Source organism: Primulina huaijiensis, chromosome 11 (genome assembly GCF_012295235.1).
Source record: "Primulina huaijiensis isolate GDHJ02 chromosome 11, ASM1229523v2, whole genome shotgun sequence".
Taxonomy (NCBI): Eukaryota; Viridiplantae; Streptophyta; class Magnoliopsida; order Lamiales; family Gesneriaceae; genus Primulina; species Primulina huaijiensis.
The window spans coordinates 19,246,360-19,271,996 of NC_133316.1; the positions used below are offsets into that span (position 1 = coordinate 19,246,360).

Genomic DNA, 25,637 nt, shown 5'->3' on the forward strand with positions numbered 1-25,637 from the left:
AAGGGGGAAATCAAGTCGAACGAACAGATGTTTTCATTCAACCTAGCCTATTTGAATCAACGTAGTCCTCAAACATTTCACAGGGAAAAAAATCATGCATATATGAGAAAAATTAATTGATTTATGTTCAATTTTGTTATTATGATTCATTTTAAAGGAAAAGTGGGAGAAGCGTTTTACTAAATCTCAAATTTGAAACCTACTCCCCTCAGTCAAAATGGGAAATTTTCAACAACAATGTATTTAAGAGTGAAAAAGTCTGCTGAAAAATAAATGAATCCCAGAGATATTATATTATTAAATGTATACCTTTAACATGAACTCTGGGGATAATGCTCTAAAAGTTGGGTCTCATATCTCAAGGAGTGCTGTCAACCACTTTTAACATCTATTTTTCTATTCATTCTATACCATGAAAGAATTCACCAAAATTGTTTAGACCAACCAAAAACTGAATCCCTAAATTTGACATTTCCTACCAGTAATAGAAAACCAAGATGGTACAAGATCGTGTCAAGAAAAATGGATAACAAAAGAATGAAAATCGGGTTAGTTCATGCTACAAGTAAATAATTCGGTGAAAGAACGATATATGGAGATCAAGAAGCGAACATAGTCAATGTACATTTGGAAAAAATTTCGGAGAATGTGAAATGGAGCGACTTATTTCCTTTTTTTTTTTTTTTTTTTTTTTTAANGAATCAGTACATCACTTGTTCTTCAAATGCTCTTTCTCCTCGGCAATTTGGAAGGATATTCGAGCGTGGCTAGGCATGTCTAAAAGAATGGAATCTTCAGAACAACTTATGGTGGAAAATCGGTTCTAGCTAGGATGCGATTATCGGCTCTCGCAGCAGCTATTTACACCGTTTGGAATGCTCGGAATAGGACCATGTTCGATGAAGAAGATCATAGGATTGAAGACTTGGTGCGTAAAATTAAGATTATTGTTTTTCGCTGTATTCCTAGGATTGATGAAAGTTTGCCATGAGACTAACTAGATTGCCTGAATATTCCGATGCCGAATTTTGAAGAATACAAGGACTTGGATTTGGTTGTGGCTAATGTTCATCGTGGAGGAGGAAAACAAAGCAGAACTTTCAAGGATGTTTTGATCAGGTTGCAAGTGAATATAGTTGTGGCTAAGTACTTGTTGGTTAGAAGTGCGAGGAAGAAAAATGGGCAAGTTTTTGTAGTGTTATTGGATCTTGTGGTCCTTTGTGGGAGCTTTTATATGTGATGGTCTACTGTGGCGTGAAGAAAATTATTGGATTTTTAAGTATGTACATGCATGTGTAGGATAAGAAAGACTATTTTCGCTTAACATAGAGCATATATATCTGCCGGTGTAGCTTGACCTGCTAGACCAAAAATCTTCTCGAGAAATAAATTGATTTACAAAACTTTTAATAAATATAAGCTCTTAAATCTTATTGAAGATATTGATTAAAAGATAATCTCGTACGATGTTGCAGATGTCTCGACAGCATGCCACAAGCCCAAAGAAGCATATGTCAGTGTGATTCGTTCATCGGAAGATTATGTTTGCGGTGGAATAAGTCTTGCCCAAAATATCATCAAATCCAACACAACAAAAGACCTAATCGTCCTGGTTGATGATTTCATTTCCAAGAAATCTTTAAAAGACCCGAAATCAGCAGGATGGAATTGAAAATCAAGCACATTCAAAGAATACACAGCCCTCATGCACAGAAAGGAACATATAATGAATGGAACTACAGTGAACTCAGAATATGGCAACTTGTGGAATATGACAAGCTAATCTGACCTCGTCATCCTACGCAACATCGGCGAATTCTTCGCGTATCCTCAACTATCTGCTTCTGGGAACAGTAGGCATGTTTTCACCTCCTGATTCATGTTGATCGAGCCATCCACTTGCATGTTTGAGACGTCGACGAAGCAAATATATAGAGTAGTATCTTATAAAGGAGGGGATCAAGGATTTCTTAATGAAATGTTCATGTGGTGGCATATATTGCCAACTAAGCTGAATTTTCTTAAGGAATATTTTATCGGGATTTTAGACGGGAACCGAGACATCCCTGCCAATGTTTATGCTTTGCTTTGCTTTACTTAGGATTGATTCCATGGATGTGCTACAAAGATTATGATTGTAATTGTGATGTACTCGAAAATCAACGTTCCGGTGACGAATTTACGATGAGATGCCAGCTGAACTTAGGAGTCATCGTGAGTCGAGTCCTCAAATGGATGCCAATGTGAGAATGTACAGAGAAATGGCTAGGAATGGAAGTTACCCTGATGGTCATTGGAAGATCAAAATCACACACTCTAGAAGCCATTTTTCTCATGATTCAACTAATATATATTTTCCCTAAGAATAGTTGTTTTATTGAAAATAAACTGAAAGTTTCAAGTTCTGTATTGCCCAAATAGCACCTACATAAAAATATAAAATAACACACCCCGATCCAAATATATATTACATTACAACAATTGAAACAAAGTACCTTCAAGAATTGACACCGAAGACAACGATGCACGATCAATCTGCACAATGCCTCGTAGTTACATAACAAACATTTAGATGCAACCGAAAAAAATATAGAACTTGCGAATGTTACGGGATAGCCAACAATCACAAAATGAATGGAACAGACTCGAGAAAACCCAAACTGCCTAATACAAAGAGAACGAAACGTTAGATGATGGGACTGTGTGGAGACCAAGAACTAACTCAAATGGATGAAAAACAAATAATTATGACAATGTTAAGTACAAGCAAACCAACGAAGCTTCAAATAAAAACTCAAGAATCGATCAAATCTACATGCAAAAACAATAAATGAATATTATATTGTAAGTGAACGAAGGAATCCACAAGATTATTCTAATTGAAAACTGTAATATAATATAATTTAATTCAAAACAAGAGGAAGTACGAAGTAAGCAAATCAAATGGTCTTTGACACGGGACACAATGTAATGTCACACACGGTGACTCATTTTTTTATGACAATTGACAACCAAACTAAAAGAAAGAGGTGCTGGATAAAAATAAAATAAAGAAAGAGAGGAGAACCAAGGAGAGAATGAGCAAACACGAGACAAAAAGACACCGCAAACCATAATCGCAAGAACCATGAGATTCCACCACCATAATCATACCATCAATGCAGACCATACAAAATACACAATGCCACGGGAGGTGCTACCACGACATTGAAAAAATACATAAATAAAAACACATTGCAGACGCAATTTGCAAAATAAGGCCTTCAGTCGAGAACCTACTCCTTCATTCAAATTCGATAACCTGTATCACGTAATGTATTCCTTTATATATCTCCAAAAAATAAAATTAAACAAGCTCGTGACTAATACATTGATCGAAAACTTAATCGCTACACCGGTAAAAATTTAAAACTTTAACTTCACAAGGTAAAAAAAAACATGAAAGAAAACCATGAGCTGGGCTACAATTTGAGAGCTGCAATGGCTTCAGGTTTGAAATCCACTCTTAGACTCAATACTCGTCTAACCTCAGCAGGAGTTAGTCTCCAAGTCATGGGACCTGAGTTCTCTCCCCAGAAATCCAGAATCTCAGAGACCTTTTCCAAGTTTAGGATAGTAGCCATCTGGGTGAGACGAGAAAATTTGTCTCGAACAGTCCTCTGGGTCATACTCGAGAAATGACTAACCAGGGTCCGAGTATCTCTATCAAGCTGAAGGCCACCTAATTGACTGAATCGTTTTTGCATCATGATGACTTCAAGCCTTTTCACAATGAAGTCGATGACAAGATGTACAAACGAGTCATAATTGTTGGCAGTCATCAATTGCTGAAGCCATGCCACATTGGTTTCAACAGCATGTAGAAGCCTTTGCACCCAGGGATCATTCACCTCGTTGTCAGCATATTCTGCTTCGGAAAGCTCATAGCTAGTAGTTGCCACATTGTCTAATACTGGCCTGATTCGGGGTGTCACGGATGACACAAGTTGCTCCATTCCAAACGTTAGCGTCTGCTTGAAATTGTTGCTCATTTCATTTAATTCAGATAAGCAAGATTTAACTCTCTCTCTATCTGCAGGTGCAGAGAATGCCTGATGCAAGGGAACTGAAGTTAGTCCTTTTGACATATTTCCAAGAATAAAGGAGTATGATAGTGGAGAAAACACAGATCAAGAATCCTAAGATTCTTAAGGCATACATTTGGCTAAAAAAGCATTCACGCATGCTCGATGAGAAGATGTTAATCATTTAAGATTAGGAAGGTATATTTGAACAGTTAACCAGGGTCCACAAGCATACATTAAGCATAAACAACAAAAATTAACTCATCTACAACAAAAATCATGAATATAGACACTCAAAATAAGTGGATATGGCCATACTGATGCTACCCTGCCACAAATCACTACATGAGAATTCCTGCGGAGTCTGGGGCAACAATCTTGACCATGCATTTGAATTTGAACACAACCTAAAAAAACAACATAGTATGAAAATTACTATGAAGTCTCTTATCACAAACTATTCCTCATCTCTACGTTTGAACCACTTCTCCATGTCCAAAAGCATGGATTCAAAACAAATTATTTAACAAACACAGTAAATTCCTTTAATTGAAATACAACAGCATCGGCTATAGAGCAGCATTACAGACAAAGATCCTACCACAAACAAACTTAAAGAACTCATATACAGTGCTGTTCTTGCTAGGGCCATCAAGTTCGCTACTGCAAACTATGTACTGGAAGGTTTTGTTAGGAGTAGAAATACGTAGGCCAAATGCAAGTGATGGTATCTACAGAGTACAGTCAAACCGAGTATACCAATCAACATTAATCAATGACTCTAGTTTACTGTAATAGTCTCCCAAAGAACTTAGAGAACACGGAACATATGGCATATCAAATCTAAACTTCTTGATAACTCCAGAAGCGCATTTAGATATAAAAAAACATTAGCATCAAGGGAAACAAAGTCTATATGTACCTCTGCGCATTGCTCTTCGATCTCATGGCGAAGTTTCGAGGCATACTCACTACTGACATCCATGTTGTTCAAGGCAGTGGCAATCTCTGTTCCAGTCTTCTGCACTCCAACACCACCCAAAAAAAGCTTTGCTCCAAGATTAGGCTCCTTCATCTTTTGTTGCAGCGCTTCACAATATTCCCCCCCTAGTAAACTCACAGCACTGCTCAGCATGGCAATCACTGAGTTAATATTGGAGGTAGAAATAGCCCTCCGGCAGCAACTCTGGAGCACATAAAACACATCATCGACCATAGATGTGGTAAGACCATCGAGCACGTGCTCATTGATTTGAATTGCTTTCCTCACATTCTCCACCATAAAGAACCCTTCCAGGATCACATAATAACCAGTTAGGTCCTGGGTAACTTTACTGAAATTCCCACTCCTAAAAGCTTTCGTAGCTCGCGGTCCTAACTCTGGATCCACAGAGCTCAAGCTCCTTATTTTTGAAACCATGTAATCCGTATAATCTTCACCCAATTGGGTCAATGTCAGTATCTCTTCCAGGTACAGCTCAACCTCTCTAGGTTCGGGCCCTTCCACCCCAACAGAGAGCAAATTGTTCTTATATGAATTAATCTCTGATGTCAATTTCGCCAATTTCCTATACTCCATATACTTCTTCAGAATGATAGAACCTCTCGAATCACATTCCTCCTGGAGCTCGCAAATGGCATAAACAATACCATCCTCACCACACAAATCACTCAAAATTGCATTATTTTCCTCAATAGCCAAGACAATGTCTTTAAAAAAATTAGTCAAACAAGCAACGAAATTCACGTTACTATTATTATTAGATTGCTCCATAAGTTCCAGCAATTGCTCAAATTCCATTCTTGATCTCACGGAAATGACCTTTTTTAAGTATTGAACATAAATCTGTAACCCTTCCTCTTCGAGACCGAGAGGCCTGTAGAGCTTGATGAAGCGGAGAATAGTGGGATGATCCCGTTGATCTACTGCATAGGAAAGCTTCTTCTTGGCGATGCCTTCCAATTGCTTCTTGTAGGAAAGTAGCTGCTCGCGCTGATCCGATGTTGAGGAGTCTTTGAATTTGGCATCAATTTGGAGGAATGTCTGGATGAATGATGCCGCGGACTCGAAATCCTCGGCGAGAAGAGATTTGTGAACGCCGTCCAGGCAGTTGGATCGGTCGACGATGGCATCGATTCTGAAAAGCGTGTCTTGAACTCGCGATTGAGCGAGGTCTAGTTGACGGACTTTGGCGGATACCTGATCGGCGAGCGCGGAGGTGAAGGAGACGTTGGAGAGCATGTATTCAGAGTCAGCCTTCACTATCTCCAAAACGTCGGTCGATTTGTGGAGATTGGAGAGCTGGAGATCTAAATCGGAGCGCTGAGACAGTAGAGATTCAAGTTCCAGATCTAGGGCTCGCTGATAGGCAATGCATTGGTGAAGAAGACGCGTCATGGCTCCCACGTCCGTCAGTTTCCGCACGTGTTCAAGCGCTTCCGCCGTGCCGAATTCTACTGACAATGAATTAATGGCGGCGACGCCGCCGTCGGCGTCAGCATCGCTCATCGGTGTAGATGCCATGAGTAGTATACTCTTCGCAACAAGTTCTGAAAGCTAAATCACATAAATAGATATCTGCTGAATATATTAATATATATTTTTAATTCAGTATATTTAAAAATATCTTTTAAATGAAAAAACTATTTCGATCTTTTCGCCATGAATCGTATCGGCCGTATTGCAACTATATCGACCACTTCTTATTCCATCTCACGTATCTCACGAATCTTTATCTGTGAGACGAATCAATCTTATCGATATTCACAATAAAAAGTAATACTTTAACATAAAAAATAATATTTTTTCATAGATGACCTAAATAAAAAATCTGTCTCACAAGATACGCTCCGTGAGACCGTCTCACACAAGTTTTTGCATATATGTTGTCATCAATTTTGCATCTAGGTTTCATTCCACAAAAAAAAAAAAAATTTCGATTATGTCACACTTATTATATATATCAACTTCAAGTTAAGTGTGTCAAAAACAAACAGCTAGTATATAATAATTTTACTCCGTTATTGAACATTAAACAAGCAACAAATATTCATGGCCAGGTGGTGAATTCTAAAACTTTGAAGATGATGTCAATTCCTGTGGGAATCTGCGAGACGAAGAGGAGCACATTCAAAGAATTCAAAGCAATGTGAAGACTTCTGGCTGTTTCATTCCCTTTCTGCATCGGAGCCACCAACGAAGCCGCCGCCGCCCATAGAACAGTTATTGCTGATACTCATAAACAAGGAAATTAATGAACCCAATTCTCTTATATTATACTATATTTGTTCAAACAAATAATGCACCTGCGCCAGTGAATAAATGAGGTCCGGGGAATAGCTTTCCAGTCCTGAACCAGGTGTTGACCCCTCCATAGATTGATTCAAACACTCCGAATCCCAGCAATATGGAACCAGCATTGAAGTGTTTATCTCTGTATGACCCTTTAATCAGCTCCTTCCTTTCCTGGATTATTGGTATACAACTAGTTCTGATTTCACTTTCAAATTCATGACAACATTATGATCAACGACTAGTCCAAGTTTCCCTACAGCTAGAATACACGAGTAAGGAATTGGTGATCGATCGATTTACCTCGGTGAGTTGCTGGATCTTGGGCTCAAGAGGCGATGGCTCACGTGGCTGGTCTCCATCAGCAGGTTTGACTTGCTTCTTGAGCTCATTGATCTCATCTTGAATGGTGCGCACCCTCCTCCATTGCCATCCAAGATATCCAGCATATAGTGTGTACAGAAACAGCCCACCCATCACAATCGGATGAATAAGAGCAAACGATCTCCCTTCAAGTATTCCAAACTCCCCTCCAACAGCAGACGCATCCTATTTATTTGTTGTAATGTATATGTACATTATATGCGTTAATTACAAAGAAAAGAAAATATAAATCTACACAAAAGAATATGACGTGCCTGGGGTTCTAAAAGGAAAGGCAATGCGAGTGCTGTGATGGGGAGAGAAGCTGCTTTGAGTTTGAATAATAATGACTGATCTTTAGGCTGAGGTTGGTTTTGTGCTTCAAGATTGGTGTCGAGGGGTAGAGATGAAAGTAACTTCTGATGGATTTGTGGTAGCCTTCTTGTTATCCGGTGAATGGGGATTAGTTTTGGAAGGCTGAGGGTAGCTGCCGCCATTGTTCGTTGCTGATGATTATAACACACAGTGAGAGTGGGTCGTGTGTGTGCCAGACGCAGTGGTGGAATGGGGTAGACAAGGATAAGGAAGATGAGGACAAGTTTGCCTGTCGTAGATTGCTGGGGATCGTGTTATTTTCTCGGCTACTCCTTGAAGTTACACAAAATTAGCTATTAAAATATTTTGTGTAAATCAAATCAAACCGAACCAAAATCAAATCATTATTTTGGATTGATGTTTGGATTGGTTTTAAAAATAATCTAATTGAAAAAAAAATAGTTTATTTTAATTTTCAGATTAAAGAATCCAAACCAAATCAATTATGTAATATAAAAATATAAATTTTTAAGTGTATATATTATTTAATTTTTATTATATCATTAATAGTATTGTAACCATTTTGAAAATTCCAAATCTAAATCTTTTTATAGCATAAATAGTATTTGGATTAATATGAAATGCTCTAATATCACATTGATATGTCAAAATGATTATTATGAAGTGCTCTAATATTTTATAATAGTAAAAGTAGTAAATATATTTGTGTTCATGCAATTACAATTTTTTTTTTGTGTACAAATAATATTCATGTAAAGTAAATATATATCTAAATAATATATATTTTTATTTATCTCAATATTTTATTTTTGAAGTATGATAAGGCTTCTATTTGATTACAGTTTTTTTCGTGTTTTTTTTTTAATTTTTTTAATGTAATAATATTATATTATTTATTTTTCATTTTGTGTTTTATATATATATAAATCAAGAGAGCTAAAAATGTGGTAGCCTGCAGGTTGTTGAACTCTTATCGGTTGAAACAAATTTGTTGTAAAAAGGACAAAATCAACAAGTAAATAAGGAAACCTGTGAAGAACATAATTTCCTTAAAACATATCCTCTTTTTCACCGATGGTACTTTGAAGATCGTAATTACAAAAAATTATTACGAGTATCTCATCTTTAAGAAATAGAAAAAGATGAATAGAAAGAATAAAGCTTGAGCTCCAAAAGTCCGACATTAAAGCTTGTCCAGATTGAGAGCTGCACTCTATTCTTTTTCCATCCACATGAAAACAATGAACTACGGGCCTTGCATGTGAAAATTCATGTGGCTCGACGCCGAATAAATTGTTTAATGTAGCTGTTGCACAATATATTGAACGATAAATTACAGTAAACTTTCGTAAAAACAAGTGAACTAAATGGTGAAAAAAAACATAGTAGAGCAACGTTTAAAGTAAACCAAACCGATGTCTGTACGAAATACAGTATCCTTAAAACAGATTCGTCCCCTTCTATATGTGCTTCGATGATCGTCTTGGACGTCTGTTTTCCAGGATACAACGAAACAACCAGCTGTGACTTAGCACAAGGCACTACTACGGCGAACTGAAAACATACCCTTACTTTAGCACCGAAATTTAACAGAGGCCAAATAGAAAGCTAACAATATGAAATGCAAGAGAATGCTTGAAAGAGATATGATTTTCATGTATATGAAATGAGGAAATGAACACTGTGAGAACCGGATTTCCAGCAGTAGCTAGCAGATAGTATTTAGCAGAAGCTAGCAGAAGCTAACAATTCCAGCATCAACTGATATTTCAGAAGCTGATATTTTCCAGCAGATAGAATCCAGCAGCAGAAGAGTTCAGTAGCGCGAGATTCCAGCAGACGACTACTGATTCTGCTTATGACTTGTAACTGAAGCATTTATCATGGAATAAAGGCTGTAATGGCACATAATGCCATATTATGGCCATTAATTGGGAGGCTAACAGTCAGAATTTTGCCTATAAATAACACTATTCAATCTCTGAATTTGTGTTACACAAATCCTGAGTTATCACTTGAAATTCAAGCTAAGAGAGTACCTATTTTTGAGCTGTAAAATCCAGTAGCGAGAACAAGCAGATTTCAGACTTCAACAACCGAAACTTCTAGCAAATTACTGTAAGTGGGCTTATGTATAAATATCTTGAAATCGGTTTGATAAATCCCGTTTTGAAGCAAAGTTTATGTATTTCTGATTCATGATATTTGATTTTGAAGCATTGAAACCTAGTGAACTAATGGTAGGAATATATATTTTGAACATACTGAATTCTGGTTACTGATTACTGGTCTCACCCCTTAGAGGAGAGAACATATAGGGGATTGATATCAGTTTAGCCATGAAATTCACAAACGTGCTCAATGCTTACTTGCTAAACTTCTGATTTCTGTTTTCAATACCGATTTCTGAATACTGATTCATGTTCTGAAAATAATAGTTTATGTATATTATTTGTATTACTGTTTCTGTTGAAAATGGTTTTGAAAAATGAGAGTTGTTCCCGCCCCCGCTTATTGAGTGACAACCATATCACTCACCCACCAAACTCATCTCAGATAAGAACGAGGAAAAGATGTTAGAAGAAGAAGAGCATAACCAGTTCTGGGGCTGGTGAAGAAGAATGTAAATTCTCAGTTCTAGTTTATGTTTTTCGCTGCATCTGTTAAGACGTTATTATGTTTGGTTTTATATTGTCGCTGTAAAACAATATTATTTGACTTTGTATCAGACAATGAATATTCAGTATTATGAATAAAAGACTGGTTTCTGAATTTTGTACTTTTGAGGCTTGTTGTTTTCGAATGTAAATTTGAGAGCAACGCCGGTGTCGACTAACCCCGTCCCTGGGGCGTGACAAACACAATATTTATAAGTCCCAAAATAGACACCAAAAGTCATGCAAAATTAATTAACAAAATTAATCTTCCCATTAACTCAAGAATATGAAGAACCAAAAGTCTTTAATTAACTCAAGAATGTGGAAAGTCAAAAGACATTTTTACAATTAAGAGCCACAATTAACTCAAGAATGTAGAGAGCCAAAAGACACTCCCACATTCATGAGACATAATTTTTATTCAAACTCTAAATTTGATTCAAATTTCCAACATCAGCACTAACACACTCTTGGCGTTTTTCATACTCAGACACTTTTGATTTATTTTATAATCGAATTTAAGAGTGCACATTCTTAAAATGAAAGTTCAAGATTTTATATTTTAAAATCGAACCTAAACATCATTTCTCATAGAATAGAACTCATGAGAACGATAAAATAAAATAAAATAAATATTTGAAAATTAAAATATAATAAAAGACTAAATTATAATCAAAGAACACTTAAAAAATGTTTGATGTTTACTACAAACATTATATAGTGGCACAAACAACATATAAAAATATTGAAGATGTGTCAAGCAGTTTTTCATATAACAGAACTCATCAATTATTAAATCAATGTTGATTTTTGCAGAAAACTCGCTTTCAATGCAGACAATCATAGAATCTGTCAAGAACTCTTCTTATATTTTATTCCAAAGAGAAGTTTTAAGAATTTTCATAGCTGAGAATGTTCGTTCCGTTGCAGTAGAAACATGAAGTGTTAAAACGAGACGAATCAATATATCAAATAAGTGATAATATTGTGCATTTTTCAATCTCTACTAATCGTCAACATAATTCAGTAATGGTTGAGAATCTAAAGATATTGTGAAACATTTCATTATTAATTATATCATACTTATAATTTTCCATCTGATTATTCAAATAATGTAGTTTTTGTCCATTGAAATCAGCAAGATAGAATTTCTCTACAAGATTGTAAATATAAGCAGAATTAAATTATTTAAAATTTTCTCGATGTTACAAAGCAATTCTAAGTTTAAGAAGTTCCATAACCCCATCATCAAATCTGTTATTGAGATCTTCCACTTGAAAATCTATTACAACATAAAATACATCAAAACGGTAATGGTGCTCAAATGTAATAGAATCTCTTTGCTATCACGAACATCTTGTAGGAGATCTATGACAAACATTTATATTTTGTATCTCAATACTATATTATCACAAACAAGTTGCACAATCATTAGAAGAAGATAATAACTTTATTTCTAAAAGTATGAAGTAAAGCTTTTGTTATTGAGATAAAATCAATTGCATTTAAAATGTCTAAAAATTTCTCTTGCAAAGTTTGAAAAAACAAATATGTTATCTCCATAATCTTATGCATCAAATATACGATAAATACATAATAAAATTATCTTAGATCAGACAAAGAACCTATAGCTTCCCCCATATATAATTCTAAGATTTTTTCCTTCACCACGTGCTCAAGCACGATAATCACACAGTTGTACACATCTATCATAATGCGAATCGACTCACAAGGAGAACTCTATCGCATCTTGTCAGCTCGTTGCAAAGTACCAATCTGATTAAGGCGAGTACATTTCTCGCGAATACATGTCGTTATGATATTTGCAATTTCATTAGCTTGGAAAGATTGCAATTCAGTGTTATGTTTTGGAGATGACTTGATAAAATTACCAAGAGCGGACAATTTTGAAAAAAAAATCAAATATAAATCTCCTTTTCAGTAGTTTCTAACAGCGTCAATTGAAGTCTGTGAAAAAATTGTACATAATATTTTTGTGGAGACTCCATCAGATAAAGAGCCAGGAGTTTGTTCAATGAGCCACACATATTTCTAGCTCCATCATATGCTTGACCTCAAATATATTTGATACTAATTTTGAAACTTCTACTCATTTTAAAAGTGCGTAAATATTATTATTATTATTTTTATAAAAACACACATTTTCGAAATAACATTTAAAATAATCGTAAATATCCGACAGTAAAATTAGTGCAGTTTAAACTAACCAAACGCATACATAAACATAAATGTATAAAAATCTTAAAATCTTCACGTATTAAAATATTCCTCTCAAATCTCATAAAAACATTATGCGGAAAACATGCGGTCATCGGGTCATGTCACCGCACCAGATCTGCCTACTCAGAGTTCAGCACCTCCAGTCTCCTCAACGTCAAGCTCACCTGCATCACACACTCCTAGTGAGTCTAAAGACTCAACACACCTGCACCGTTAATAGCAAATACATATACGTAACACACAGCAGTGAAAAATACCATACTCAACATACATTTCATGAACTTTAAAAACGTAACATAAACGTGTCGTGTAAAATCATGACGTGTCAAAACAGCTCATCGTTAATCATCATTCATAATTCATCATTTATCATTTATCATTTATCGTTCATCATTCATCTTTTATCATTGGTGAATTCAGTTCATTAGCAGTGACTATCGTACATCATCATTTACGATGGATCCATCATACATAGAACCGCGGTACCCGGCGGCTGTCGGACATCAGTGACAGGATCACCCATCCACTGTGCCTAGGCCTCATCATCAGCATTTACATATACGTCTTAAATATTTACATATACTTCGATAGCCACAACTAATTCCCATAATTCAAAACATCATCATTTACATAACTTATAAAAATCATGCATAAAATGCATTTTTCTTTAAATTCATGCAGGCAACGTATATTTTCATAAAATCTTAAAAATCGTTACCATGATGCATAAACTTTTAAAATATAGTATATTTGTGCTCGGAGCGTTGTCAAAACAAAAATCTCACTTGGAAACCCAAAAATTATCGTTTCAATCTCAGACCTCTAAAATTGACCCGAAGCTTACCAAACTCCCTAAAATGTCCCAAAACATTTTTAAAAGCATCCCTAGACATAAACTCGAGCCAAATTCAAAACTTAACCAATTCTTTTTAAACTTGGACCGGGGTCCCCGTTTTAACCCAAATCAAACCGAAACTCAACCAAATTTTTCTAAACATTTTGCCACACCTTATACACTCCTTTACAGCCCTTAAACCACCTAAACTCGTCCCTTAAACCTTCCGGACATACCCTACAAGCTGCTGGAATTCAGCACTTGCACCACTCGATCCTAGTTCCATGAACTTCCCCACTTGGTTTCTCTCCTAGCCTTTGTCCAACGGGATCAGTCCCTACCCAATCACACATAGACCACCCTAGGATCCCCTTGAACCCAATGAAGTCACGACCCTAGCTCCATGCAGCCCCCACAACTCACACAGCCCCTAGCCCCTCACGTTGAGCACCCGAACTTCACTCCACGCCCAAAGCTCAAGCGCCTCCCAGCGTTGGCCCAGCCTTATGATCTGTTCTAGGTCTCGGGATACCCTTGCACAGCCGAAGTTTCCCCCAACAGCCGATCTAAACCTCAAACATCACATCACGCCTAGGCTCGATCGTTCTCCAACCAAACTAGATCACACCTCAACCTCAGCCCTTAGACTTCATAACCTCGATCTTAACAGCACTCAACAACCCCTCGGCAGACACCTTGCACACGAAACACCATAAATGTGAGTAACAAAACACATGATGCAAGTTTCATGTCAAAAACATCACAAAAACGCAGCCACATAAGAGATCGATGAACAACTGTACATATACATATATTACAGCATACTTAGGGCGTGGGTGATGAGAAAATGAGAATACAAGCGTTCCTTGATGTTTCCTACGCAAGAACGTCGAAGAAATGAGCAACGGGGAAGCGCCGGATAAATTTTCTTCTTTGCAAAAGTGATCACCGAAGCTTGTCTGAAGAAGGAGCTGAAAACCGAAGGATTTGATCGGGGAAGTGGAAAAGTGTCGGCTGGTACAAATAATTAGATGTACGGTATCAAATAGTACAATTATTAAATGGATAATAAACAAGATAATGGGCCTTAATTATATTAGGAGATTATTCCAACCAAGAAAATTTCTCAAACCAACATTTTTTAAATATTCGATATTGTTTTATAATTTGGTTCACTGATACTTCATAATAAGTTGATATGATCCTCTTAAAATATGAACTCGTCTAATTGCATCTATTTCATTGACATGACATTATCATATTAGAGTACACATAGTTGGATCTAGTTGAACATAATCACTAACATAACTATCCACTATTTGATAATTGTGAAGATGTTGGTCATCACGATTTGCGACGTCAGTATTGGTTAGAGAATGCTCCTTGCTAATTAATGTACTAGCTTTTGGTTTGAAAAATAAAAGCATAATTTTCTTTTTGTTTCTTCGAGCTTCCGTTATAAAAACCAACTTATTAATGAATATATAATTCACTTTTCAGAAAATTAATTAAATATATGCATCTAACCCAACCCGTAACAATGAAGTGTCAAAATCGCCAAAAAAACACAACAAAATTAAAAAAATGCAAGAATAAAAGAAAAATCCTCACAATCATTTTCTCAAACACGTTATATACAAGTTACAAAACCCAAAGAAATACAAAAAGCGCAAACATTATCCCAATAATAATCCTATAATTCAGCAAAAAAATCACCACACGTATAAAATCAATTTGCCCAAACAAACAAGAGTCGGTCTCTTGTGAGACGGTCTCACGAATCTTTATCTGTGAGACGGGTCAACCCTACCGATATTCATAATAAAAAGTAATACTCTTAACATAAAAAGTAATAATTTTTCATGGATGACCCAAATAAGAGATATGTCTCACAAAATACGACCCGTGAGATCATCTCATACAAGTTTTTGACAACAAATAAACTAAGGCATTAACGAATTTTCAACAATAAATTTTGGCATCAACAAATTTAAAATCATAAAATAATTGCAATACTAATTCAACCCAAATTTATACGGCTTGCCGAAATATACCTCCAACTCAATAAACTCTGGTATATACTGGTGCGATAATTGAAATGTAATCAAATTAAATCGAAGCGAATAATTTCTCCTCATCCGACAACCTATTAATTCAAACAATAAAATTTATCATTGTTAGAATCATAGCTACACGACCCAAAACACAACCGAAAATCGTCGGAAAAATCGAATAACAACTAGAGTAGAAATGGAGCTGCGAGTAAGGGATTCGAGTTTCAGCTTGGTTCGCAATTTACACCCCAAAATTAGTATCAAAATGAAGCTTATTTATTACGTGAGAACAAAAACCTTCAATCAATTGTGAGGTTCCACCGGTGGAGGGCAGCGTTTCGTCGGCAAGAAGCATTGGCTGATTTTTTGAGACGAGGGAGAAGTCAATATATACCGATAAGATACTCTTTGGCAACACCTCGTAATTCTTTCCTCACCAGCCACATCTCATAGCTCACTTCCATACATGTTACACCTCACAGCTCATCTCCACACTTGTCATGAATGCCTCAACGGCTCATTCTCGTGGGTCGAAACTTAAAAATGGACCCTGACACTATTGTTTTTTGGGTATGGACTCATATTGGGATTGAGCAAGTGATGGACCCACTCGCATGGTATCAAAATCAATAAAAAAAATTTTTAATACCATTTTAAAATGTTAATTTCTCATATCTTTCGATATTGATTTCAAGAACTGGAAAAATTCAACTTGCAACTCTGCGTGTGGTTCATCCCATTTTCTTCTCATCATCCCCTGGAAACTGACGTAAAAGCCAAAACAACGAAATGAGATGAATTTTGGCGACGCGGTCTGCACACGCTGATTTCGGGATGGCCCACTCGATTCGATGCGAGATTCATTTGGACCACAATATATTAAAATATATATTTCCATTTTCCAACTAAGAAAATGCAAAAACAGCATAGAAAATCATAGATACGAAATGAAGTCATTTCAAAAAGTCCATTTCACAATTATTTTCAAGGAACCCATAATTGCATACATCAATTAAATCAAACAGTTCAAAGACAACAAAATTTAGTTTAAAGAAACACAAAAATCCAAATAAAAATTGAACTTTTAGAGTGAGTAAGAAGAAACCCGAATAAAAATGACGTGAAGATGAGAGTATACGGTTATGTTGATTTCTCTTTCTTTTCAAAAACTTTTAGAGCATGTCTATTTTGAGACGATCTCACTAATTTTTATCTGTGACACCGATCAATTCTATCGATATTCACAATAAAAAATAATACTCTTAACATAAAAAGTAATAAATTTTCATGGATGACCCAAATAAAAGATCCGTTTCACAAAATACGAGCCGTGAGACCGTCTCATACAAATTTTTACCATATATATATCTTCGATACGGTTGTATCTAACGGTCTTTATTTATTCTTATGTGTGAGGTTTACAGAAAAAATAACGAATCCTACATGTAAAAATAAACGTAGATAATAGGATCAAACATTAGAACAACAACATAAATGTAGGTTGAACTCGACCGAAAATCACTAGCAACACAACATCATCTCTTCTAAATTGACACTTTAGGTGGAGACTCTTACTATCTTATGAAAACAATATCCTTTAACAAAAAAAGTAAAAAATGAATGTGAATGTGATTAACCATTTAAGAAAAATTGATATCGAAACCATAAAAATTTTTTTGATCATGATATCGAAACAATAATTAATGCAAGATAGATTTTTGTTTATTTCTATATATATACAGGTTGCATTCATTTTTTTTTTTTTGGAAAAAAAGAACCAAATTTTATTGAGTACTTTTATCAAGCAAGTAATATATTTTGCTGTTGTAGGGAATTGCCAAATGAAATCGGTTTCTTTACAAAAGCGATATGAGGATGATTTGTTAAATTTAAAGGCTGGAAAGTGTGCCGGGGACCAGGGCAGACATAGGGTAGGTGATTGGTTACCAAACTCCACCAAGGGGTTATTTATTTATGTCTTTTAAATGATTTCCAAAAGAACCCAAACATACCTCATCTCTCAAATCTATACTCATCGATTTCGAGCGAAAAAATATTATTTTTTTTAATTATGAATCAATTGATATTTCTGACGAAAATAGATACGTAAGACCATCGCAAAATACATGCTCTTCCTTATATATCATCAACACCAACCACCATTCGATATAATTAACATTTTGAGCAATAATAACGGCACTTGTTTCTTTTCTTCTTTAAACGAGTAAAGAGACTCCTTTATTCATGAGCATACGTGATTATCATCAATATTCATTCATGTTTCCAGTACAATTGTTGTTCATATTTTTCTCGATTCTATGCTCCATCTTTCTTCTTCGATTGTTCCTACATCGGAGTGGTCTGATATATGTGGTCAGAAAATTTGCGGACTGGTTCGACGATCGATTCCATGTCCATCAGCACTTGAAAGTTCCCGAGTTCAACGATTCCACGCACCAGGAGAACCAATTTTACCGCCGGGTTTCGCTCTACGTCAGTTCTTTGGCTTCTTTGGAGGATTCCGATTTCACCAATCTCTTCTCCGGGAAGAAGCCCAACGAAATCGTTTTGTCGCTCGACGATGATCAGGTGATCCACGACGTTTTTCTCGGAGCCAGAGTTTCTTGGTTCAACACAGTCCAGAGGGATTCTGCCAACCAGCTGGTTACAAGGAGTTTTGTGCTGAAAATCAGGAGAAAGGATAAGCGCAGAGTTCTGAAACCTTATCTACAACAGATTCATGCGGTTTCTGATGATATCGAGCAGCGGAGGAAGGAACTGAATATCCATAGTAACTGTGGAGGTAGGTGGAAATCTGTTCCGTTCAATCATCCCGCTAGTTTTGATTCGATGGTTATGGAATCGGATTTGAAAAGCAAGATACGGTATGATTTGGAAACGTTTCTCAAGTCCAAGCAGTATTACCATAAGATAGGCCGTGTTTGGAGGCGCAGCTACCTCATTTACGGCCCTTCCGGCACCGGGAAATCCAGTTTCATAGCCGCAGTGGCGAATTTGCTGAGTTATGACGTGTTTAACGTCAATTTGTCACAGGTGCGGGATGATGCTGATCTGAATATGCTTCTGTTGCAGACTACGTGTAAATCTCTGATCGTGATCGAACATTTGGATCGTTACATTTTGGAGAAGTCGGCGAATTCAAAGGTTTCGTCGTCCGGTTTCCTTAATTTTATGGATGGAATATCGAATTTCAAAGATGAAAGGATCATGATTTTCACCATGAATAGCAAAGAGGGGATTGACTCGAACTTGTTGAGGCCTGGAAGAATCGATGTCTGTATCCATTTCACCATGTGCGATTTCAATTCTTTAAGAGATTTAGCGTGTAACTACTTAGGAGTCAAAGAACACAAACTGTTTCCACAACTAGAGGAGATTTTTCAGAGCGGCGCCACCATGAGCCCCGCGGAGATCGGCGAGTTGATGCTGGCGAACCGGAACTCCCCGAGCCGCGCGTTGAAGTCGGTTATCACAGCCTTGAAATCTGCGTCATCACCGGCTGAGCTAACTTACGCGTCGGAAAAAGGCAGTGGCGCCGCCCACTGGAAGGAGACTGTGCCCAAAGAGTTTCGGAAGTTGTACGGTTTGCTAAGGATGAAAAGCTGCAAGAATTCTGGATCGTTTGATCATGATACCGATATCATCGAACGGTGACCAATTGTATTGTTAAAAAATGAGTAACTAATTTTTTTTTATTTTTATATTTATAAGCATCATGATGCATTTATTTAATAATTATATACATATAAATAATTTTTGTCAGGTTAAAAAAATATTGTTGGATCTACGGTTTTCAGCAATAAATGAATAAACTTAAAAATTGCCATTTTAGTCACATAATTTGATATATTTTAGATTTTAATATTGTAATTTGGTATATTTTGGATTTTATTTATTAATTTGGATTTTTTTGTTTTTTGTTATTTTTTGGTTAGAAGCTGCTAAAATTTTCGAATATTATTTATCTGACAATGATGTTCTTCTACCTAACTAATATGACAAAAAACTCATATTACATACATTAAAACCAATCTGAACAACAAAAAAAGAACAAAAAAGAAGAGAAAAATACGGCAAAACTACATCCAATGTTTCAAGAGAAAAAAGTTTGTTGTTTCTCTTTATTTTGGTTTAAATAGATTTTAATGTGTATAATATATGTTTTATTCTTGCTATATGAGTTATGTAGGAGAGTATTTGATCCAAATTATTAATATTTTATAGATTTTGTGATTTTGCATGAAAAATGATCAAAACCCAAAAAAATCAAGTCAATGAATATCAAATAAAAATATATCAAATTACAAAACAAGAATTGCAATTTTCCAAACTCGAATGTGGAATATGCTTAATTAGAAATCAGAATCAATTTAATGATAAAATGGAGGAAATTATTGGACATGGCCATAATTACACCATACATTTTTTTAATATATAGTTTCTATAATTTTTTTCTTGCCCATGCATCTAAGGTGTACATTATGCGATTTATTTTGATTTTCGATTTTAAAAATATAAAATTGATATACAAATAGTTTTGTTTCAGATTGGTTTTCTATCGAAACAGTTTCGTTATTTCTATTCGGTACAGTTATTTTAATTAGTAAGTAAAATATATTTTAAAATAGATAAATTATCTTTTTAGCAATTTTTTTAATAAAACTTTTGAATAGAAAGTCTAAATGAATTTAAGAAATATCAATCAACTAAAAATTAACAAAAATATTATTAATTCCTTAAATATCATTTCATAATATATATAGCCTAAATAAAAATACAATTTAAAGAACTAGTATTAAATTAATTGACTAGCGAACTACCATATGAACTTCAGTTTAAAATTTATATCCGAATTAAAAAATCTGATTTTCAATTCGGTTCCGTTTTTGGTTTCTTCGGTTTGGATTTGTTGTTTTTTTCGATTTAACTAAAGCACCCCTACATGGACCAATTGAATCGAAAACTCCACCATTTTTTTTTATAACCAATTGAACTAGTATTAAATTAATTGAATAGCAAATAACCATCCACTCGGGGCTATTGGGTCCCAAAAAATTTGATTATATGTATATGTATGTATGGAGCTTTATTCGGTGGGCTTTAATTTGACAAGAAAGAAGAAAACAAGAAGATTGAGTGGCCAGTGTATAGTAGGTAGTTGGCAATATACTGGAACTCGGATGGAGCCAGAAAGAAAAAGGATCCTACACTTGCATTTTTGGTGGTTCATAAGCTGTCACGATGCTAACACCATAATGATTCTGTTTTCGTTCGAATAAAATTTTGAGTAGGTCTCTTGTGAGACGTCTCACGAATCTTTATCTCTTAGACGGGTCAACCCTAACGATATTCACAATAAAAAGTAATACTATTAGCATAAAAAATAATACTTTTTCATGCATGATCCAAATAAGAGAGCCGTCTCACAAAATACGACCCGTGAGACCATCTCACACAAGTTTTTGCCTAAAATTTTTATACAAAATTTCTGTAAAGTGTTACATTTTATTTTGGTCCAATACAGAAAAATAATTTCCTCTATTTCTTAACTTTTTAAATCTCAGTTTTAGTCGTGCATCTTCCAATTTTAGCAATTTGCATCCTTTGTACTATTGTGGCATTGCATATAATCAGTTCATGCTGGCATCACATCAGCGTTACGTGGAAAAAAAAAGTAAAAATGATTTTAAAATAAAATATAAGACAGCTTGTTAAAACTGAAATTTGATAATATAGAATACCAAAATTGCGACGAGGCAAACACATAAGAAAAAAATCGCAGTTTTCCACCTGGATGGAAATCTTGAATTTGCATGTACATGTTTTCTTTCTTATCTTGGATATGGAGGACTAGTAAAATAATAGCCACATGCAAAATTATATTATTATTATTTGTTTGAGTAGCATTCTTTGATTTCGATAAAAGATTTGATTTCTCGAGCCACCAAACTGTTATTTTTGCAGTCCGACAAATTTATAATAATGTATTATAGGATGTTGAAACTGGTGGGATTCATTTTCGATCTACTTCGTTTTCACAAGTCGCTTAAAATACTCGAGTAAATGCTGAAATCAAGTGGATCGATGCTTAATTATTAATCGCATTCCACTTGAAATCGGTTTTTCTGAGTTAAATGGGTCGCCCACTCCTCAGCCCCAGGTTTTATCGACCCGAGTCCATTTTCTTTGGTAAATAAATTTAGTCATAGAGGCATACATACATACCTTTTTCTTTCACTATCGGTTGAAAATGTTGAAGTTATTCTATCTAATTTTTTATGGATAGTTTTGACGGAAAAAAAAAATCAATTGGAACATGTGAGAACCTTTTGAATCACTACACTATTAAATTCATAGGGTTCTCACCTGTTCACACAAAGTATTTTTTCATCTGATATGTGTTGTCTACTTTTCTATTCCTATTCATCATAACCCTTTAAAAAAAATTGTATTTAATTCAATTATATGTTAATGTAAATAAACCATAACTATGTAGTCCAATTCCTAATAGATTTATCCCAAAATAGCATATTCAAATTATAAGAAATCCAATAGACGCCACAATTGTTGAATTGGTACCCTGCAATTTTATATTTGTTCGAGTATGTAAAGAAATCGCGAATATGATCCAAGTAATAAAATCCCAAGTTTCTTTTGGATCCCAACTCCAATAAGATCCCCGTGCTATCTATCTATATATTATCACTAGTAGAATTTTTGGCTTTTACTTCGCCACTCGTTACTTCGGCGATTATTAATTATGAAGTAGTGTATATCAATCAACTTCGGTAATAATATTAGCGAAATAAAAAATTATTTTTTATTTCACAATTTAAAAAACACGGGCTTCACTTCTAATTTTTTATAACAGTTTACTTTGACAGAGTAGTTTTGATGAAGTGAAAAGTTAAAAAATATTTGAAATTTATATTTAGTGAAGTAAAAAAATGAACCATAATTTTAATTAATTTTCTTTAAATAATGAAGTAATAAAATACAAAATAACTCGTCATATTAAAATTGTTTCGAAATTAAAGAAAGAATTTACTACGAAAAACCGTCGCTAATTAGCGACGGTATTAATTAAACTGTCGCTAATGTGAAACCGTCGCTAGTCAGGACTGACTAGCGACGGTATTAATTAAACTGTCGCTAATGTGAAACCGTCGCTAGTCAGGACTGACTAGCGACGGTATTAATTAAACTGTCGCTAATGTGAAACCGTCGCTAATTTGAAACCATAACACTGAAGTCTTTCGCATCAATTACTTCACAAAAATACAAAACCTGTGAAGTTATACAACATATTTACTTCTTCGTTTTATATAAATTATGCAGTCATATATAAGCTATTACTTCTGTACTTTACGAAATCGACGATGTAGAAGAAGTTATTTTACTTCGGCATCGATCTAATTCCGGCCAAAGACTTCGCTAATTTCTTGGATACGACTTCGGTGATAATGCGAAGTAAAATGGTTACCTATTACTTCACGTGCGTCTACTTCGGCAATTATCTGCCTATAACTTCATTGAATACGCGAAGTAAATCAAGGAAATTCTACTAATGTATGTTGTAAAACAAGAAACCTCTGCCACCACATTTTAGGTAACTGGAATAAACCTCTTTGCTATGGAGAGAGGCTTGAGTTCTAAACAAAAGTAAAATAAAAGAGATGCTTGATCTAGGGCTATATCCAAAGGTTGTGATCATTTTGAAGAGGTGTGATCTAGATCGTTCGATTCAAATGGACACATCCGATTGAATCTGATTGAGATATGCGATCTCATGTTTGTGGCTCACCAAATCGGGTGCAATCTATATCATTAGAACAAAATCTGACGGATCAGATTGAATCTCAGCCTAGAGATGCAAGTAATCGTGAAAAGGCCTTTCCAACCCTTAGAAAAGTATAAATAAACTCCTACCTCGTAATGAAAAATATTATACTATCAGGATCTCGAAGATACACATATATTGTCGTCATTTGCATATTGCTGCATACAATTTTCGTTCGTTCAAACAAAAAGTTCAAAAATCATCTTAGAAGTTCGCCAAGTTTTGTGATTTGGAGTTCTCCTACAACAAAATTAATACAAGTCGTTTGTATTCTGGGAGACATTAATGTTGCGTTCTATAAGCATCGTGTGTGACACAAATTAGTCTTAAAGAGATAGGGTTCAACTCTAACCTCAACTTACATTCTGTTTTTGCCTTGTCTCAACTTTTGTTGCAACATCTCACACAACAACTTCCAGACAGTTTCAGATTTACACATCCTCCAGCACCAACAGTCTCCAGATTGTTACTTAATAATCATCCCATACAAATTGAAATATACATATTATTCTGCATATTAACATTATATAACAACAATAGATCAAGTGAATCAAAATCAAAGTACACTAGTATATCATATTCATATTTTCATTGAGAGAGTTTGTAACATTTTGTAGTCATGAAACTTGTGATTTGTAATGCTATTATTACAAATATAAATCATTATATTTTGGATTGTCATATTCTGTGAGACAAAGAGATATTCTCTTGGCTCTACCTCAATTTTGTTAATCTATTTTTGAGTTTCGTTTTCTTCAAATTGCAGTTCCCGCAATGGCTTATTGAAGAAATCCGAACCAGCATAATTTTATGTCATTTGAATGTCTTGCACTAATATCTAGGGGATAAGTAAAATTTGAAACGATAGCCAATTTCTATGGAAGATGGTCATTTCTACCGCGAACTACTCCGTCTTCTCATCTCAATTATGAATTGAGCATATATATGAGGATACTCCGGCGTCATTCTAATGTATTTTTTCCTTGAATAGATTTTAGGCAAAAACTTGTGTGAGACGGTCTCACGGGTCGTATTTGTGAGACGGATCTTTTATTTGGGTCATCCACAAAAAGTATTACTTTTTATGCTAAGAGTATTACTTTTTGTTGTGAATATGGGTAGGGTTGACCCGTCTCANCGCAAGATTCGTGAATATTTACACTTATAGTACCGGAACAGAAATCGATTTAACATAACGGTAGTTGCACTTATTTTTAAAACAGAAGAAAAGAAGCCAGAAATAATAATTATGAAGACGATGCAGATGCAGATGCAGTTGGTTGGAGGTGGGCTTGAATGGCTTTTTCAAGCCATACATCTGCATTTTGCATGATCCCTGGGCTGAGTCTGACCATAAGAATGCAGAACTCCATCTGGTTAAGCGCGCCATCTCCATCCAAGTCACCTNTAGATTTTATGGACAGTTCAATAGTATTTGTGAGTCGGATCTTATAATCGTTGCTTGAGATTTAAGGATATAATTCTCAAAAGTTAGATTTTTCATCACGTCNCATAGCCTCCACATCTTCTTCTTCCAATCCCAAAAGTTTACAGTTGTTTTGCAGACTCGTGGGTGTGATCAACCCTTTCTTCGGATCTGCCAGAAGTTGGAAACCCACGCAAAGCTCTCCTACAAACCTATCCACATCCAACTTTTCTGCCATCACATCCAACAAGTCTTCATATTCGGCCCCTAATTCACCTTTGCTTTCCATTTTCTTTTCTAATTAGTTAGCTAGAAACACTCAGTACTCATGGAAAAATTTGTAAGCCCCCGTGCTCCTTTTATATGAATACGTACCAGGGTTAGGACAATGGAGTAATTATGCTTACTCCACTGACATGATTTATTCTTTCCTAATCTTAGTTTAGTAAGTAAACATTTGATACCATGATCGTAAAAGCGTCACATGTATTTTTTCATATAAGACTCA

The 25,637-nt window shown here is 35.2% G+C and overlaps 4 protein-coding genes and 1 pseudogene across 4 annotated transcripts; 2 read left to right on the forward strand and 3 right to left on the reverse strand.

Moving 5' to 3' along the window:
• Positions 1 to 316: 316 nt before the first annotated feature.
• Positions 317 to 2,101, forward strand: LOC140988454 (putative UDP-glucuronate:xylan alpha-glucuronosyltransferase 4; annotated as a pseudogene).
• A 1,205-nt stretch (positions 2,102 to 3,306) lies between these two features.
• On the reverse strand, positions 3,307 to 6,694 carry LOC140987541 (conserved oligomeric Golgi complex subunit 4-like). Its single transcript, XM_073456082.1, has 2 exons — positions 4,987 to 6,694; positions 3,307 to 4,091 (listed from the first exon to the last, which is right to left on the reverse strand). The coding sequence occupies exons 1-2, from the start codon at positions 6,586 to 6,588 to the stop codon at positions 3,462 to 3,464; spliced, it is 2,232 nt and encodes a 743-aa protein (XP_073312183.1). The 5' UTR covers positions 6,589 to 6,694; the 3' UTR covers positions 3,307 to 3,461.
• Positions 6,695 to 7,032: 338 nt separating this feature from the next.
• LOC140987542 (uncharacterized) lies at positions 7,033 to 8,351 on the reverse strand. The gene is made up of 4 exons (XM_073456083.1): positions 7,995 to 8,351; positions 7,660 to 7,905; positions 7,371 to 7,530; positions 7,033 to 7,293 (listed from the first exon to the last, which is right to left on the reverse strand). Exons 1-4 carry the CDS (start codon positions 8,214 to 8,216, stop codon positions 7,115 to 7,117), a joined length of 807 nt encoding a protein of 268 aa, XP_073312184.1. The 5' UTR covers positions 8,217 to 8,351; the 3' UTR covers positions 7,033 to 7,114.
• A 9,623-nt stretch (positions 8,352 to 17,974) lies between these two features.
• Positions 17,975 to 19,556, forward strand: LOC140988119 (AAA-ATPase At2g46620-like). The gene has a single exon (XM_073457064.1). The coding sequence runs from the start codon at positions 18,087 to 18,089 to the stop codon at positions 19,515 to 19,517; it is 1,431 nt and encodes a 476-aa protein (XP_073313165.1). The 5' UTR covers positions 17,975 to 18,086; the 3' UTR covers positions 19,518 to 19,556.
• Positions 19,557 to 24,950: 5,394 nt separating this feature from the next.
• Positions 24,951 to 25,418, reverse strand: LOC140988455 (calcium-binding protein KIC-like). The gene is made up of 2 exons (XM_073457466.1): positions 25,211 to 25,418; positions 24,951 to 25,108 (listed from the first exon to the last, which is right to left on the reverse strand). The coding sequence occupies exons 1-2, from the start codon at positions 25,416 to 25,418 to the stop codon at positions 24,951 to 24,953; spliced, it is 366 nt and encodes a 121-aa protein (XP_073313567.1).
• Positions 25,419 to 25,637: the final 219 nt, after the last annotated feature.

Coding starts and splice junctions, on each gene's coding strand:
- LOC140987541 (XM_073456082.1), bottom strand. CDS start 6,588: ATGGCATCTACACCGATGAGCGATGCTGACGCCGACGGCGGCGTCGCC. Junction 4,092..4,986: donor TCGAAGAGCAATGCGCAGAG/GTACATATAGAC, acceptor CCCTTGCATCAG/GCATTCTCTGCACCTGCAGA.
- LOC140987542 (XM_073456083.1), bottom strand. CDS start 8,216: ATGGCGGCAGCTACCCTCAGCCTTCCAAAACTAATCCCCATTCACCGG. Junction 7,906..7,994: donor CTTTCCTTTTAGAACCCCAG/GCACGTCATATT, acceptor ACAAATAAATAG/GATGCGTCTGCTGTTGGAGG. Junction 7,294..7,370: donor TCATTTATTCACTGGCGCAG/GTGCATTATTTG, acceptor TATGAGTATCAG/CAATAACTGTTCTATGGGCG.
- LOC140988119 (XM_073457064.1), top strand. CDS start 18,087: ATGAGCATACGTGATTATCATCAATATTCATTCATGTTTCCAGTACAA.